Consider the following 19037-nt stretch of genomic DNA (forward strand, 5'->3'; position numbering starts at 1 on the left):
CCGCGAGAACGAAGTGAGCTATTATATAAGGTCATAAATATAAGAACTGGCGTGTACCGTAGGACGCGATAGAAAATTGTTTTGTCAATTTTATGCCCAAGATCTTAAAGTTTGGCAATGAGGCATTCCATCAGAGACACCACTGTTCTTTACCTTTTTGTACCTTTTTGTCGTTACGTTGACGTGTCTGCCATTTGTTGAATCTTAAAATCAGTGGAATAAACAAACCTCGAAACAAACTCAATAACCATATGATTTCACTTCCTCACAAAAGAATTTGTTTTAATTCTCATGAAACAATATTGATAAGTTTATTGCACTCTGTAAGTCATTTCCAGCCCTTCTAACATTCGGAAAGCAAAGTCGAAATCACGTAATCAACACATATTCAACTTGCCCTAAGAGAGTGGGTGCATATGGTTTACATACAAACTTTCCTTTCGTTTAGAGCGCAGTCTTCTTACTTACCTCTCAATCATTCCACTTTGCGGTTGTTTATAATGGGTGTCGTATACTATAAAGAACAAACAATACCGAATGTTTCAGCATTCACTGAAGACATACGCTATGTGACGTCAGCGCTGAATATAAAGTTGGGGTGCAAATGAAACTGAAATCATGAAAACATCCAAATAGGTCGTAATGAAGTTTCAGATCGTACAACTCCCCTGACGAGAAAGCGAGGGCGTAAAAATAGTTAGGTCATAAGCAGTAAAGGGTGAAAGGATCCTTTCTGAGCTGTAAACGCAAGCAGTGAGTTGCCTCATTTTAGGATATTAGCATGGGTGACGCAGTCTCATCAACACGCAACCGACGAAAAGGATAAATCATGGTGAAAACTTTTTGAGACTTAATAAATTATATTGGCAGATTTTCATTTGCTGAAGGAAAGCTGGGTCGTTATGTCTGTCAGGATTTCGGTTTGCTAAATTGTTGATTCACTGAGTGAGACGCTCAGTGTGCCAACGCGTCAAAATGTTGAAGAAATCGAAACAAAATCCATCGAGGCCTAAAGATAAAAAGTAAATATCTCTTTAACTGTACCGCTGCCGACTTATTTACGTGACCAAGATTTTTAAAATATCGGCTATCCTGTCTGCTTAAGAAGTGATAAGAGTAAAACAAGAGTGAAATCCATTGAGTTTGACTCATCGTTTCATCGTTGTTTGCAAATTATTTCATCATAGATATCCGCTGTTTTTTTCGATCTCGTAAGGTCCGCGCACGATAAGTGAAAGAGTAAAGGAAATGAACCTTTTTTTCCTTTTGCTTTCAAAGGGATCTGCGGATTGAAATACGACTGTTCAAATGAAACATCATCGGGATAAATTTTTAGGGGCTTTTTTCGCTTTATTTGTGATTTGAAAAGTGAATGTTATGTTTTGTTTATATTGATTTACCATTACTGTACTATGAACAAACTGGTCTAGCACTTAAATACAAGTGGTGAGAAATGACTCCCCTGCGACCCCCCTTGGATTCGTCTTTTAGGCTTGATACAGGTTACCAACTTGTTTATAAAAGGGGCGAAGACGAATATCGAAAATCGTGAGAATAAATTTGGAATCGGAGTGAACAAAGGTTATTTCTTTCCAAAGTGCAATATCCAATTCAAGTGCACACAGTGTTCAGAGCGCCAGCACGTCTACAAGTAAACACCGCTTTGTACACAAGAATCATTGCAAATTCGCTGTTCTTCATCAAAAAGAATTCCTCTATACGGCAAAATAGAAGGTTGTTTCGAGCTCTCATCGATCACTATGAAAACGATAGCTATTCTCTCGGTTTTCTTGATGACTCAATTAAGCGACAATTATCAAACATTAGCAGTGCTTTTCAAGGTTCACAGAACGGTACAAAACGGTGCAGATTCCTTCGAGATTCCTTCTTCTTTGTGCCCACATAACAACGAGTATGATTGCAACGCCTTTAATGCGGAAGCTATCACTCAGAGCTGCAACTGTTCCTGTCTTTTAAAGGAGGCCACATTCAAGCCGTTTGAAACGCAATGGTCATGCTATGAGAACAATGATGTAAGGATGAATCTACAATCTCAACAACACAGCAAACCTGGTGAAAAAGGTACACGTCTTTTTTTTGTTAACAAGTTCACAAACAAGTATGTTGGGTCGTAATGACGGAGAAACTAGCTGCAGACCGCAAAACGCTTTTACGCTAGGCACCAAGGACTCTCGCCCTTTCCTCTCTATTCTATAATTTCTCGCTTCTCTAATTTATTATTCTACTTACATATAGTATACCACTGTACATGCTTAATGTAAACGAATGGCTAAATCATTTAGAACTACCAAAATACTCCATACCCGTGATTTTCTACACCAGCCAGAGTTGTACTACGTCATTTTAAAGAAAAACCCTGGAGAAAGATCTTCATTTTTAAACTGTACTTGTTGATGTGACTGATATCCAGCCTTTCTCGTAAAGTTTGACCCAGAGAAGTTAGTACATTTAAAATGACTCGTTCTCCACGTCCCATCAGTTTAAAAATCGCGAGGGACGAGCTGATAACCAACCGAAACTAAACAAATAAATATAATACTTTCTTTAGTTAATACTTGCAATATGTCATGTCCTGTATGCTCTGATGTACTTTTTCTGCTTAGGTAAACCATTCTGACAACATTTCTATTTTCCATTATATCGTTCGTAAATTTTCACCATAGATCAAGATATCCGATAAAAAGAACGAAATGATTACTTACACGTTGCACCAGGAGAAATTTCTGTTTTGTTTCGTTCCGTTTTGTTTGTTTTTGTTTTTGTTTTTTAGTTTGTCTTGTCTTTTCTCCTTTTAATTCTTCTCTTCTTTCAAAATTGGAGTGCTTTTGGTTACCAACGTTCAAATTCAATGATTCTATCTTTACGGATTTAATTTTGCCAGCGACCAAAGCAAGAGTACTCGTCCAGTTCGAAAAAAATGTTTATGGACGCATGAAATTACATGCTACTTGTCTACTGACGGAAAAATTGAATATATTGACTGAAAAAAGATTGTAGAACATCTTGATGTTGGGAAAGAGAGTCTGAAGATTATTGTCCCAATCTTCCTTTATTATGCGTCCTCGTTCCCTCTTTGGTAATTAAAACAAGGTTAATAAATGCCATAACTAACAGAGTGTTATTCAAAATCATCACCAAACGTGTTAACTATGTAGCTGCAGTTTTGAAACTCACACGACTGACATCCTCACTGTAAAGAGAACAATATTTCAATGAGAAAAGCACTTAAACAAAAGAACTTGAGGCGACTTGAAGGCAACTTATCATTGATTTATCAAATCATATATATTTTGCGATGTATATTACACACTTTCAGAAGTAAAGTAAATGGTTTTAAAAATATTTTTAACACACGTAAAGGAACTATCTGGGTCATGAAATGGCGGGAAAAAGAAAATACCATTATTATCATGAGAAATCCAGATGGCTGTGCTGCACATTATACTTGTAATTTCAGACGTCACTATATAACATTATCTGCACGTGCACAGAAACACGAGCCAATAAAACCTTATCAATATTTCGAAAAAAACAAAAATATAAAGCAATAAGTAAAGGTATGAAATGAATGGATAAATATGTAGATTTTAAAATCCAATTATTCTGAAATTCAGGGATTTCCGAGGATGAAAAAAATTTGTCTTTGAGCTTCAATTGTTGCTTTCCTGTCTAACTTTAATATATTGACATCATAGGCATAGAAACACGCATAAGATTGGCCACTAAAGGCAAGTCATATTCCTCACATGAAATTGTTCTCTTTTCGATTATAGGTTGTACACAAGCTATGAGAACAATGTTCATCGACGAGTCTTTAAATTCAAGTTTGCGCATATTAAACATCGGTGACGAGAAGGAAATTTCTTTACCTAACAACTGGGATAGATGCACGTTAAACAGGGCATACACTTGGTATTCCGAGTGTGATGATTCACGACTTTCTTTAGCGCAGAAACTCGATGTGATAGACAATCTATTTAAACTGGAAAGTGGACGACAAAATTACATTTTACAGGTAAGAAACCAGTTTTGTTCTAAGCGCCCAAGGACGTCGCTCAGACAGGAGGGGAGGGGTTATCCCAAAGGAGGAGGGTAGAGGGTGTGCCAAAGGGGCATGCGACCTTCTTTTGTTAAGGGCGACAATAAAATAACCATATGAGATATCTCAAAATAATAATGAGGAAATAATGAGGATCACAAACCACAACAAGGAAATGGAGGACCTGCCCACGCCCCTCTTTCAGACGAAGATCACTGACCTGCTCTAATGTTAGCATGAATGACTTTTTAATTTCTACTGAACCTCGGACACATGCCGGCAACCAGTTTAGATAAATTAAAAAAGAAGGGAGGAAAAAAGCTTTCAGAAGAAAGCTTTCAAAATGTCGCCAATGATCACAATGAAATAATATAACGCTGTACTGTTGTATAAATATGATTTTTCACCCCAACAGGTTGAAAAAAATGTTTTCGACTCACACTTACTGAGGGGGCACATTATCAATTTGGGTATTCAGTGTGCGAGTACAAGTGCAACACAAAACCGAAATGGCTGCTTGTTGTTTAAGATGGAAGGAAGTATCATATGTAAGTAGAAGCCCAGATCAAATCCGTGCTTAACCAAACCACCATTATATCAAAGTTGATCATTATGTTGATTCTAAGGTTTATAGAGGGAGGGGTGGGGAGGTTTGAAGGACGAGAGGGGGACACAAGGAAGGGCAGATAGCTGTACCCGGCGCTTTTTGTAAAATCATGATGGAACTGAAGTTGAGCCTTTTAATTTTAAAATCTCGATAGAAATGCTACCTGTAGTCCACCATTGATATCTTCGAATGTTAGTTCTGAGAATTTGTTACTCCCAGGAATGGTGTATAGTGTAGTAAAGAGCGGAAAGAGAGTGCTTAAAATTTCCATATGTGATCAATTTAACCGCATTGGATTAGTTAATCATCGGAAATTTTTGGAAATCTTACAAAGAGGGGTGAGCCAAAAATACCTCACATACGACGGATTCGCTTTCATAGGAGCCATTGTCTTCGCTTCTTATCTCTGAACCAAGGGTCATTTTTTTTGAGTAACTGATTCACAGTAAGTAAGTTACTTTAAGAAAAATTGGCTAAAAATAATTATCTAATCATCAACGTTGTTTTGATGTGATTTTTATTACGATCGTACCAGGCGACGTCACCAATACTTCTAAACCGCCACTACGGAAAGTCCCTTCCACATCACCAGATATGATTTCATCGACGCCGAAAACCACCACAATTCCTAAAACGGATGGGCACCAAGAAACTGCCACCCTTCAGCCAAGCAAAACACTCGAAATCTCGTCATCTCCTACGCGACAGGACGTCGCACTTCAAGTAAGGATAATGAGCCGGCATGGGAAATTCATTGAAAGAGGGTTTTTCAATAAAAGCTCTCTTGATAAAGTTACTCAAAGTTCTTATTATCTCCAAAACTGTGACTATTGGACTTACTATGTTGTTTATAGATTACACAGAAAAGAATTCACATCCCTTTCGAATTTACGCTCTCTTTCATTATACTGTCTAGCTACTAGTGATGACAAATCTTTAAAAAGGTGAACATTCTGGTCTCATTCTCAGAGTACTACTTCGCGCTCCCATCCAGATGACACTGGACGAAGCACAGGTCACAACAGTCAGCAAAACGCTGTTTGGATCATCATAAGTGTCTCAGTATCTTCTATGGTCCTTGTCATCATTATGGCTTTCGTCGTATGTCGACGCAGTCTAAGTTCCAAGTAAGTACACAACTCTTAAAATGCGTTCGCTAATCCGTCATTCTGCTATATTAATAAGGCTTTTAAGGTCCGCTCTTTTTAATTCGTCTGTTGGGGGTACTTAGGGAAAAAAATTATGGGCAACTAAAGGGCACGCCATCTTCACTTAACGTGTGTACATTGTGGAGGCTTGCTTACGCTATCAAATTGTGCAACAAGTTTCTCAATGGCTTAATGATAATTACATTCTGTTCTCAGAAACATAGGCCACATGGGAACAGTTGAAGGAAGGGAATCACAGGTAATCTAATATTAACGCTTCATCAGCACCTGTTATAAAGTTGTTAAAAAAAAATCGCTTGCGAGGCGCTCGTATTCTTTCATTTGTATGAGTGATTTGTTTTGTAACCATTGCGGACCCACTTTTTGTTCTTGGGTGAAAAACCGCTGTCTTACTTTCACATTTTCCTTATTAATCAACGTCATTAAGGAAGGTCTCATGGGTGTGTATTACTTTCCACCAGATCTTCTGTTACATATATTACATCATCATACGGTGTTAAACAAGGATTTCCAGCCCTGAGAAAAGCCTTAACAGCAAACGTGAAAAACATACGATATTTTTTACGCGTGTTTGATATCGCCAATCAGCTGCTGACACGTCACTCGCCTTTCGTGCCACTCGGTCAGGATGATGAATGAACGGCAAAGCCTTCACCATTCTCAATCCATGGTCCTTTGTCGGAATCTGTTCGGATTATGGCTACTAAAACACGGAAAAATTCGTATCGCTTACATACAGTGACGTTCAAACTTTCCTAAATGAGGAAGAAAACCAAATTACGAAAAGAAAAACCGATAATTACGTATTTAGTGGCTTTGGTGATGGCGTTTCTCGCGGCTGAGAACGAAAATCAACTACTAAAAGATTTAACGGTGAGGACCAATTCAATAACTGAAAATTAGGCCCATGGTTTGTTTTTGTAGTGACTCAACACATGTCAGTCATCTTGAGTGCGCCAACGCACTTTTTAATTCGAGTGTCGATCCTTTCATTTTCATCCAGTAACAAAGTCGACTTTTCTTGTCAGTAAAGGGCTGCTGTGTTTATATGATAAACACAATAATTCATGGTTGGTTATAGATATGAAATTTTTCTTCTCGTGTTCAATTCGACATCTCATCACTCGTTCACTGCGCTCATCGTGAGCCATCGAGTTAAGCACTCGACGAGAAATTCCATTTCTACCCGGCTCGGGCTCGCCCCCCTCCCCTGTGAAGCGTCATCAGGTAGAACCTAAATTTTGCAAAACGCTGGTTAACCTGTGATGTTGCGGTGCATTCCACTGTGGTATTTATGAGCAACATCATGTTGTTTACATATTCTCTTCTTGCTTAGTTTCGTTTCGATTTTTGTTTTTTTTTCAAACCTGCATCGATGATGAAAATAACTTTTCATTCCCTTGAGTTTCAGGTTCCAGAAGTCATCCATTCGCATACAAACGCAGAGTTTCCCGAGGAAGAACCGAATGGTTACTTTTCACTCACTTTCAGAGAGCCTTGTAAGTTTAATTTCTTTCATTAGCTCCATGGTAAAATTAATTCACAGAAGAACAATATGGGGCCGGAATTTGTTAAAAATTTTAAAAAATCTCAAGACATTCGCACAGAGATGTCCTTAATATTTCAGTTGATCATACGTAAGTCATGACTCTTCCACGATTTCTCAAGACGTTCATCAGGAATGCATGACTAACACTTCTGAACAATTTTAAAGTGAAATAACTTGATCAGTAAAAATAATCTATGATTCTTTTGAACAAATGACCGACTCCTCGCCATATCTAAAAGTATTACTGTGCCTAAAAATAATAATCATATCCTCCCTTGCCTATGACACCCACGAACACTTGAACTTATTTCTGTTGCCAAGATATTCAATATTGTCAAGTTTTCAGTCATATTTGTCTCTGCAGCACCGATGGATATATGAGCAATAGATTGCTGCGATAGAAACTAACAAAGTGTATTGAAAGTGTAGTGGATGACACTCAGTAATGAGTTATATTTATCGAGAGATAAAACGTTTGGTATTTTTTCTCAGCTATTTATACTTTGACATATCAAGTACCAGTGGACCGGAGAACCTCATTCAACGAGATAAGCAATCCCTTGGGGCAAACCTTTGAAGATGAACAAATGCACGATCCATTTCCCTTCCCTCAGAGACACAACTTTAAAAGCTTTAATCAAATCCCCCAGATTCCAGCGTTTGTAAAGAAGCAGGCAGAACTTTGCGACAGAACCTTGAAACAAACCTTTGAAGATGAACACATGCACGATTCATTCCCTGTCTCTCAGAGACCCAACTTTCAAAGCTTCAAACAAAACCCCCAGATTACAGCGTCTGTGAAAAAGCAGACAAAAACTTGGGCCAGAACCTTGGGACAAAACTTAGAAGAAGAACAAGTGCACGATCGACTAAACGTTCCCCAGAGACAAAAATTTCAGAGCTTTAAACATAACCCCCAGATTCCAGAATCTGTGAAGAAGCATGCTAAAAACGAAACAATAAGGTTCCTTCAAGAGTATGGTCCGCTAAGTATTGAACAACTTGTGTACAATATCGTGGAGGAAATATTGATAGGGGGCCAGGAGACGACGGACGTAGACGAGGACCAAAATGAAAACGATCCAGTGTACCAAGTTATAGAGGAGTTTTGTGGTGAGCCACCACAGGACACCACTCAACATGATGATGCAATAAGTGCGACCCGGGATCCAGTTTACAGCATTTTGGAGGAGACTGTTTCTAATAAGGAGAGCCAAAAGAATCCTGAAATTTCTGATTGTTAATTAGATGAAACGTCAAAGAAGAAAAAAAGGATACATTTACAAGATGTCGAGAATGATTTACATTGAAGACTATTAAGCACAAAATATGCACGTGTTGTCCTGACAAGATGCTTAACATAAAATACGAGTTGCGATAGGTAGCTTTACAGAATTCGTTTTGCTTTTGGAGAGCTGAGGACTTGACTAATTGTTCAAGCGGTGTAACTGACTACATAAAATTGTTTTCGAGTCTGCACAGCCTTACAGCAAAGCAAGGTTTCACGCCAAGTAAGGTCATGTCAAGCATGCGCTGTATTTAGTATCCACTAAACCGCATGCAAACAGTTGAGCTTGTTAACAAATACATTTTTTCGGGGAGGGCCTGGCAAAAACCAACCCAAATCACTTTACGATATTAAAAAGTTCGCAAAACCTTAAGCTTGTGTGAACTAGGTAAAGTAAATTATTAAGAGTGCACTTCGACCGTTCGTCCTAGAGGTATAACACGCTACCACGGTCATCTGCGTGATGCCCGTGCAAAACTTGCCGTTACTTGCACAATCTTTCCGTTCGACTGCCAGTTAAGCTGGGAAATCCACTACTGCGAACTAAAATCTTAAAATATGACTTAAAGTACGTGTACAATCAATCCTGCCGGTTGGGCGGATAAGACTACGAATCAAACAAACTTAGCTTAAACTACCAGTTAGGCTGGGGGATCCACTACTTTGGACCAAAATCCTAAATATGTACACATGTACAAATCGAACATGCCAGTTAGGGTAACAAACTCACAATTCAACAAACTTTGGGTAAGAATGCCAGTTGGGCTGGGAAGTCCACTGCTTTGGACCAAAATGCCACATATGTGCACGAGTACAAATCGTACATACCAGTTAGGCTGGCACATTTACAATCCAACAAACTTTGCATAAGACTGCCAGTTGGGCTGAGAAGTTCACTTCTAATCTCTCATATGTGCACGACTACAAATCGTCATCAACGTGAACCAAAAAGCCCCCCCCCCCCCCCCCTAATGAAAAAGTGTGCAAACGAAAAATGCCACTTAGGCTGACAAAAAAAACTGCCGATAAGATTACCAAGCAAGTGCAAATAACATTACGTGAGCAGTTTACAGTCAAGAGCAACGGTACCGATCTACGAGTCACCGAGTCACTGAAATATAAAACAGCCTAAGTTAAAGACACATATAAAAAACAAAAAACAAAGAAACGTTGGATACGTCTCGTAGACGGAGCTGAGCAACCGCTTACAGTGTAAAAGTTATTAGAACGGAGACCAGGAAAACCTGTCAAAAAGCCCGATGGGGAAAAAAAAAGCAGGAAATCTGGGTAAGAATTAAGACTTTAGCTCCGGAAACTATAAGCCCATTTTACGGAGGCTTGTAAAGAACAAAAGTAGCCGATGTTAAGGACATAACTAAAAATCAAAGTTGAACTAAATGGAGCTCCGACTCTAGGTTGATTCAGAGACCTAGATGACTATCACGTGCTATTCTCCTGCCTATATATACCTCTGGTTTCCTTCCTATGATATACCGGCCTGGTACCCACACCGTGTAGTGTCTTGTGCCGACAAAATATTTATGTAAGCCTTCTTCGCAAGCTCAGTCGTCAGAGATATGAATTTTTTACTCGCGAAACTGGTAATCCATTCTCCAACGTAAACGTCTCGCATTTATTTGAGGATTCGAACCTGGGTTTTCATCCGCCAACCAGACGACCCTTTATCTTTATAATCCAGGATTGAATCGAAAATATCCCTTTGTAGTTGCTACACACTTACGTCTAAACCAGTTAACCTGCAGAGCAGACGTAATTTTGGCGGGCGAGAGCTCAGTATTTTCTTAACAAAAATTATGGCCGCCATCTTTGATTTTAATGGCAGCGAAAAATAAGAGAGAAAAATAAATTTGTACTAAGGGGGCGACTGACGGTCACAAATTAGGAGAGGGGTGAGGATAGGGGGGAAGATTTCGCCCTTCCCCCGCCCCCTACCCTCACTGTCCACCCTAACTCCAAATCAAACATGACCAGCGGGATAAACGATCGCAATAACGTTAGCTCGTATGGCTTGAACGAGTGGGAGACTAGTATCGCTTGAGAATAACATCCCCTAGCAAGAGATTTTTATCTCTTTCCCCTAGCTGATAAGCTTTTTGTAATCCACTTACCTATGTATGATAAATCGATATTGCGTGGGTAACATAAAACTTAAAATTCATAAAAATATGATAACCTCTGCGACAAAAAGGCTTATTTTCTATATTCAGGTGATTGCAGACAGTAAGAAACACTTGGTGAGAAGTGTGCTATAAACTGATACTTCCAAAATGTTAAGTCCTATTGAATGTCTGAACAATATTGCACAGGCGATTATACTTAGTCTGATCAAATGCAACCAAATTTGGCAGACCTGACAACGATATTGTCGAAAGCGCGGTTCTGTAATCAGCTAAGTTTGTTGTATCACTATCAAGGTTATTTATAGCTTAGCCTTATGCTTGCCGTAGCAACCGACACAGGTTTGTGGGAGACCAACGTGGAGTCTTATCAAGTCCAACCTATCCGAACTCTTACGTGAAAATTAAAGGTGAAATTTAGTTTCTCGATTTTGTGCACGAGTCACGGGGCTTGCGTGTCGGAACAACAAATTTTATTTGTATCAAAACATCCCTAGTTCATACAGGAAACGAAAAGGGAGACTTATCACGGAAGAAAATATCAGGATCAGTAAAAGGTTTCATCGCCCTTCGTATTTCATTTCCTTAAAAAGCAATTTTTTTCGCTACCAAATGATCATGATAATCGCTTCTTTATGTGCGTGACTGATTACTACGGATTAGCTATCATAAGAAAATGAAAGGCACGATTCATCAGTAATCTGAAAGCCAATGGTAAAAACTGAGATAAGAAGTATATTTTAAATAACAACTGAACAATAAGCAAGTGATGTAACTTCGACGAAAAGGGAAAAAAAAACTCACGAATGTCTCGGTTAATGATTTTCCTATTGGGTAAAACTGAAACCTTGTTGGTATATTTTTGCTATCGCGTGATTGCATGGGGGAAAGTATAACCTGAAACAGCGCGTCGATACCTGCTTCTTTTACAGACAGGAAACAAGAATTTTGATTTACAGTATTCAAAATATGTTATCATTCTACCCAAAATGGTCCTCTTCTTTTATAAAGAAATTAAAGTGCCAAATCGCGTGACTAAAGTTGTGGGTTTGGCATGTCGAATCGGTTTCATATGGGAAATAAGCAGATTATTAAACGAAGCACGCACGCCAAAAAGGGCCAGCAGGTCTAAGCTGTTAGAAGGAGGAACACCTACACGAATTTTAACTTGAACAGGAAAACAAAGAAAATTAGGAATGTCTCTATTCGTGCTGTTTTTGTTGCACCAGACAGTTTTTGTATATGGTAGATCGAATGATTTTTTGACAATCAAACGACACAGCAACCAGAATAGAACAGTAGACGGTTTCACCGTGACAGGATTGTACGAGAGGAGTACATGCCAAGAAAAATGCAGCCATTTTAAAACAAGTGTGGTTCCGTCTTCTAACGATGAATGTGTATGCGTTTGTTCTCCTCAAGCAGCAACATTTGGGATAAAGAATAGTACCTGGCAATGCATTAACAATAGAGAGCTTCGCATGAGGGAATTGGCTGGTAAGTTGATTTCACTATTGCCAAATGAATTTTACCTCTTAGATCTAAAGTAGCCGGAGTGACAACAAATGGCTGCGAATACGCCGTAGGAAATTCTTATTTATGTACTTGGCCATTGTGAGAAAGTAATCGATTCAATATCATCGTGATAATCATGGAATTCCAAAAAAAGTGGTGATATATAAGAATAAATGTATGATAAAAAAATTGTATCTAAAGAAAAGGTTGACGCCACCTTTGAAGGTCATACTTATCAGCGAATGAATTGTCGCATTGTCTATCATATGTCTCTTAGGGAAGAGGGAGGGGGAGGAGGGGGGGGGGCAATACACTGTAACGTATGTATTTATAAGGTGAGCTGACTTAAAATGCAAGCTACACACCAGGACGATCTGAGTTACGTTGCCACTCTCTACTTATCAAGATTGCAGGAAAACGTATTTTATCAACGAAAGTGATGAAGACCCTTTGAGAATGTTTGAGAAAGGACAAAGTGCTACTCTACAGGTGAACCCCGACATAAAGTGTGCTAATAATAAAGCAAGCCTCAGTTTTCAAGCGTGGGACGGAGAGTTGACACTGCAGAACGAAATGTCTGCCGATTGGGGACTTAAGGTTACGAGACAATGGACAGGCTCAACTCGTCGCTCTATTCTTAAGGTGAGACACACAAACTACTGGTTCAAAATAATAAAAAAAATTAACTGCATGTCTTTCAACATTGTTCAATGGTAATAGAAAATCAATAAAATGATTTTGCATTCACGACAACCATTGCAAGATATCAAAGCAGTCAAGGGAAGAGGGGAAAATGATATCTTACTTGTGAATGATCGATAAGTGCTTATTTAAGTAAATCATGATTAACTATCCTTCTTGATTCTCTGGACCTACATGTAAAGTTCGGAATAATTACGTAATAAGGTTTACGGGGCTCCGCTCGTCTACGTATACACTAAAGAAAAAAAAAGGCTGAAAGCTGATTTACAATTACCCTAACTGTCTATGTCTTTAAGGTAAAACGGTAGAAATTTAAACATAGTGAGGCATTCCAAGTTATGGCGGAATATCTGATCATTTTATCTTTATTTCCAGATAAATGACGTCGATAATCTCAAATATTTGCACGGAAGAGTCATAAAACTAACCATTCCATGTAACGGGCCTGAGAAATTTTGTTTGCTTTTCAAGATGGCGGGGACGATTACATGTAAGTAACATTGGGTGCATTTAGTTTTTGGCCTTTTTAAAAGTATACCGGATATATAGTTTTACTGATTGGTGATAACCTTCGAGAAAAGATTCGAATTTTGATTTACTTTTGAAGAAGTACCTTCTGTTACAAAAATAACAAAAAGCTACTTGGGACCCGAAGGTTTGACCTTTACCTCCTGTTTCTTTCTTTTGTTATAATTGCACTATTACACATTGTATTATAAACCGACAGTCACGTTCCCATAGAGAGAGTTTAGAACTCCTTGGCACCGTGAGTGGTTCAATGATAAGCGCGCTGGACTCCAGATCGTAAGATATCTAGATCATGAGATACTCTCATACTGTTTCCCATCTATTTTCTGTAGTACTGATAAGGAGAAGTTGTAAAATAATAATGAGCTCCATTAGTTCGCGATCATTTTAATTAATCTTATGACCGTAATTCTTAATGCAGCAGTCGTACTAATTAAATGTTAGTCACTGTTAGAGGAAAAGGGTGCTATAGAATTTTAAACTATAACAGAAAATGTTTTTCTGTCCACAGGTCCTCTAATGAGCATTTCGACGCCCAAATCACCTTTACCAACTGCAACCGTAGAGAAATGTTTACCTTCCGAGGCGATCGCCAGCACTCCAGACTCTAAAACCTTAAAGAAGGGTGTATCCTCAACCATACCCGGTACAAGAGCTGCTGTAGCGACTAATACAGTATTCCGGGTATAGTTATTGAATTTCTTACTTTATATTTCATTTTCCATCCCAGCTCTGACGGAGTACTGACTTGAACCTCTTTTAAGTCAGAAGAAGAACTTTGCCTATGAAGGAGAGGCGGGTGGGAAAAATGTTACCAGCTACCACATTTCTATCATGGGCATAATTTCGCATGGCCACTCGCCGAAATATAGGAGAGAAAAGCAAATCAATCTATAAGCTGCCTATTACATCACAAAAAGACTTTTATTTCGTGTTCAAAGCGATTTTGAAATCAATAATGAACGCCGCGGTAAGCTTCAAAAAGTTATCTTGGTAACGGGGAGAAAATTTCATTCATCATTATTATTATCATAAGCATCATCGTCTATCTATCATTTTAACCATGTTCAGGTTACTGAATCCCTGGAGCACAATGAGAAACATGATCAAGACTATACGGAAATTCAAGAGGCTTCTCATAAATTATCAGTTCCTTTGGTCTCTGGAGTAGCGGTCGGAGTTGTCGCCGTGTTCCTGGTCTCTTTTTTCATGGGTTGGCTTATTTACCGGAAAAGAAACGATAAGTAAGATAGCTGTTAGTCAACGGTTTAGTCCTAAATTACAAAATACATCGAGTGTAACATGAGTTCCATAGTAGTAAAGAATACCGTGACACCCTTTTTTTAAAATTGCTCTCATTTTCAAAGCTTTTTTACATCATCATTTAAATATATAAAAAAAAAAAAACCAAACATATTTGTACTTAGCACGACCGGCATTTGTGCAGGATAAACCTGTAATCATTCCCTTTGCTCACAGGAATTGTCGGAAGTCGTCGAAAAAGAAAACGCGTGCAGATAATGACATGGACAAAAAAACGGACGCCGAAGGGGAGCCAGTGTACCAAAGCCTCTCTCCTTCGGCAGACGGCGACTTACCAAGAGGTAGGTTCAACGATTATCTTTCGTGATACAACTACAGAAAAGGTTGACTCACTTTAAATTAGGCGAAGAGAATTAACATACTCGTAATCAACGTTTTCTAAAATAATACGAATATTTAAAAAATAATTTCTGAACAACTGCAGGTGTATACGTGCAACGATATAAGGTGCCTGAAGCTGTTTCCCAACGAATACCAGAGAAACTGTTGTTGCATGCTGAAGCCAATGGACGAGACACGTTCAAACCAGCTGTAGCATCAACGGAAGAGTACGATTATGCGGAGTCCTGTCTAATGGTTCGAAATAAGGGGCTAACTATAGGCTGCTCCTCCTTACCAATAAAGGCTCCTGCTATGACTGAAGAGAATGATCCTTATTACCATGTACTTGAGACAGAGGACGATTTTCTTATACCAGGAAGTTCCAGCAGTGATGCTCACAGAATACCCCAGGAAAGAGCATCTGTTCTCCTCGCACCTCAGGGTTCTAAGCCAACCGATTCACAAAGACCCTTCGACGATGAAGATGATGAGGGCGCTCAGGTGGCTAAGGATACGGACCCTTATTACCATATACTGGAACGATCAGAGTCAGGAGACCATAATTGTGGCAATCAAGTGGGGTCCACAATTGTGGCACAATCAAGTCAAGAAAGTCCTGAACCCGATGGTTATAGAGAGCTTTCATTAGAAGGACAAGTCTACACAGGTTACCAAGCTTTACACAAATACACGTACATAAGTGCCAGAGAGCCTACAGTCAAATGAGTAAAATAAGAGAAATTGTATGGAGCCATTTCGTAAAAATGCTCGAATCTGAACCATACCGCAAAACGATAGTTTATTTCTCACCGAACACTTGATACATTCAGAGATAAATCCTAAATATAAATATTACAATGCTTCGAAAGATAAGTATTCTAAAATAAAAAACAATATTCGACTTAACGTCGCAAAATTTAGCGCTGTAAATTTGCACGTCAAATAATCCAGCTTTGAAAATAGTTTTGATTGAGAATTACGAATAAATTAAAGATGAGGCTGAAACCTAAATAACTTCTTCATTCTTCCTTGGCCTAGAATAGCTTTTTTGGTCCAAATATTCACTTTTGTTCTGGTTATAATAAACACTTGATAAGGAGGTACGATAAATGATATTGTAATGTAAAATAGCCCAAAATAGTGTGGTAGCTGATAATAATAGTCGTAAAAGCCTTCTTTTGTAGAAGCGATGGCCAGCGATATAGTCGTTTCCTATGTTCTCAAACATAAATATTACGTATAAATTCTAGAATACGAAAGAAAACCACAACGGAATGTTACATTAAAATTAATATTGAAATACAGAGATGAATCGATGATACTTAGGACAGAATATGCCAGAACTGAACAGAACGCTGACCATATCTTTTTCGTGCTACAACCGCGTTGACACAAGCTTGTACTTTACGTCTGGAATGAAGACTTGTGCACTTATTAAGAGCGTAATGATTTCCGAACAATGCAGACGAAAAGTGTATTGATCTGCTGTGTAAATTAAATGCCGTGAGCACTTATCGTAACAAAAAAGAGGCATATAATTGTGCTGGCAATCAAACCCTTGAAGAAGCCTTGACTTAGCCTTAAAGATTCACCTCGGCTCTTTAGGTCTTTGCTTTTTAACAGACAGACTGCATCGAAAGTCGCTTGCTGAAAAGTGCATTTCGTGACATTTTCCGCATGAGCAATATAATAGAAATGCTTTGTTTTGATCATTCACGCACAAAGCCATGATATTTGATGATCAACCATGACCTTCTTGGTGATGTCTCATTGAATTTGGTTTCTGTTCTTCTGATTCAATGATTGTATTTCCTGGTTTTGTTTACGAATACACTTATTCAAAATTTACTTTCCTTTCTTAATATAAGCTTATGAGACAGCTTCCTATAGTTATGAGGCTATTAGAAAAAGAACAATACTTTTAACTGCTATTTTGACATTTCAAGATTTGAGGTAAATTCTAACTAAGACGGGACTGACGCTTTCTGACATTTTAATTAGATTTCTTAATTATTCCTATATAAAAAAGGCTATCGGTTCCTAGTGAAACCAATTAGGGTTGGTCAACAGTTCTGCCGACAAAACAAGAACAATAAAAATTTGTATTCAATCAATTCCTAAATCATCACAATTTGAGAACTAATAATTTCTATCTTCTGGGAGCTTTTAATGCTCTCAATGAAAAAATTTACATCCTCTTTTGATTCAAGTTCCTGTTACAGGAAGTTTTCCCTTTTGTCATGATTTTGTTTTAATAACGCAGCATATATTGTGCTATCACTGACTTCAATTGACGTAGAACCAAACGTGAACCAATCTCGAGAATGCGGTCAAATGCCTAAGAAGACACGTCGAGCATATAGAACTGAAGCTGTGGTTTCTGTGCGTGTTATAAGAAAGACACATCAATACTGTTATTACACGAAGAGGAAAATTGCTTCATTTCGTACGACCCTATTGACCTACATCAAACGAAGGCATCCTTGTTAAAAGGAAGTGGTTACATTGAAATTCTCTGTAGGCTCCGCAATCTGGGATGAATACATTTATCGATCAATTTTCCCAGACACTTCTATCAGTTAATATCACAATTAATTGATTAAGACGAATCAATAGAAAAATCAACGCGGGGGTTTGATGAGATTTTGCTCACGTATTGTTTAATTTAATTCTAGGATGTTGTACATCAGTACTGCCCTTCAAAGGTCTCCAAATACATTTAGACAGCGGTATAACCTAGCATAGACAAAGCCATATAAATTTCCTTCCCGTGCCCATGAAAGAAATTCAGTGCCCGCAGGCAGGATTTACGAAGACGAGAATCTGTTTAAAAAATGCATCTCGAAAGTATAAATACGGGAAAAAACCGTCAAAGAAAATTTACATTCTGTACAAGCATTTATTTGACACTAGCAGGTAATTTAGTGCTAACAACTGGGTTGAAAACGTAAATTAGCCACCGTTACGGTGGCTAATTTACGTTTTCAACCCAGTTCTTAACACTAAATTACCTGCTATACTCTCCCACCGACGCAGCACCACAGTTTCTTTAGAAACTTACCCCTTTATTTATTTGACACTGACTACTCCTGCACCTTAACTTCACTGTTTTCTCTCTTCTGGCGACACAACTAAACGTAAATCCAGACGTTTTGTTCAGTGACTGTAACGATAAAGAAAGACAGAAATCAGGGCGAGTAAGTTTTCCGAGTGCTCTCGAGTCTACAGGCCTCAGTGACATCTGGCTTATAGCCGAAATCTTTTCATGACTGTCAAAATTGCTTAATCCAGTGCACGTGCATGTTATTTGTGTTCGGCAAAGATGGCCTTTGTTTGTCAGCTCGGTAATCCGTTTAAATTACCATGCTGACGTGCGATCTATCTGACCTCGTTTGCACTGATCTCTTTTTAATATATAGATAGAAAAAATTCGATCTCACTATCAACCAAAACGTCTTTCATGACAATTTTGAAGTGACGCTATCAGCCATGAATGAAGAATTTATTGTCTAAGTGTAGCTTGGAAAACAGGAAAATCAGAAATCTTGACTCCCACGGTATCACTTCCAACGACAAATATTGAGTGAGTTGAGGGAAAACAATTTTTTCACACGATTCATTTGGTGACGAGCTTAAACTCTGAATTCCACAGAAAAAGAGGATGTTCTTTCTTTTTCACTATCCAAGAACGCGTTCTTGCGTCAAATTTAAACTGTATTTTCATTCGCAAAGAAATCAAAAGCAATATGCGAACTGCGAAAGTATCACTACATGATGATGCTAAGCTAGCTGTCACTCAAAGACTTTTTTGGTAGCAATGGCCTCCCGTGCACACAA

At 38.4% G+C, this 19037-nt stretch overlaps 2 protein-coding genes across 2 annotated transcripts; both read left to right on the forward strand.

The window, feature by feature from the left end:
- Window positions 1-1548: 1548 nt before the first annotated feature.
- LOC113679928 (uncharacterized) lies at window positions 1549-9046 on the forward strand. Its single transcript, XM_027196910.2, has 8 exons — window positions 1549-2082; window positions 3795-4036; window positions 4476-4608; window positions 5203-5390; window positions 5637-5794; window positions 6032-6074; window positions 7248-7335; window positions 7878-9046. Exons 1-8 carry the CDS (start codon window positions 1761-1763, stop codon window positions 8627-8629), a joined length of 1926 nt encoding a protein of 641 aa, XP_027052711.2. The 5' UTR covers window positions 1549-1760; the 3' UTR covers window positions 8630-9046.
- Window positions 9047-11259: 2213 nt separating this feature from the next.
- Window positions 11260-16727, forward strand: LOC113679912 (uncharacterized). The gene is made up of 7 exons (XM_027196892.2): window positions 11260-12308; window positions 12733-12968; window positions 13404-13518; window positions 14068-14240; window positions 14628-14800; window positions 15036-15160; window positions 15304-16727. Exons 1-7 carry the CDS (start codon window positions 12008-12010, stop codon window positions 15924-15926), a joined length of 1746 nt encoding a protein of 581 aa, XP_027052693.2. The 5' UTR covers window positions 11260-12007; the 3' UTR covers window positions 15927-16727.
- The last annotated feature ends 2310 nt before the right edge of the window (window positions 16728-19037 follow it).

Source organism: Pocillopora damicornis, chromosome 5 (assembly GCF_964200805.1).
Source record: "Pocillopora damicornis chromosome 5, jaPocDami1.2, whole genome shotgun sequence".
NCBI classification, from domain to species: domain Eukaryota; kingdom Metazoa; phylum Cnidaria; class Anthozoa; order Scleractinia; family Pocilloporidae; genus Pocillopora; species Pocillopora damicornis.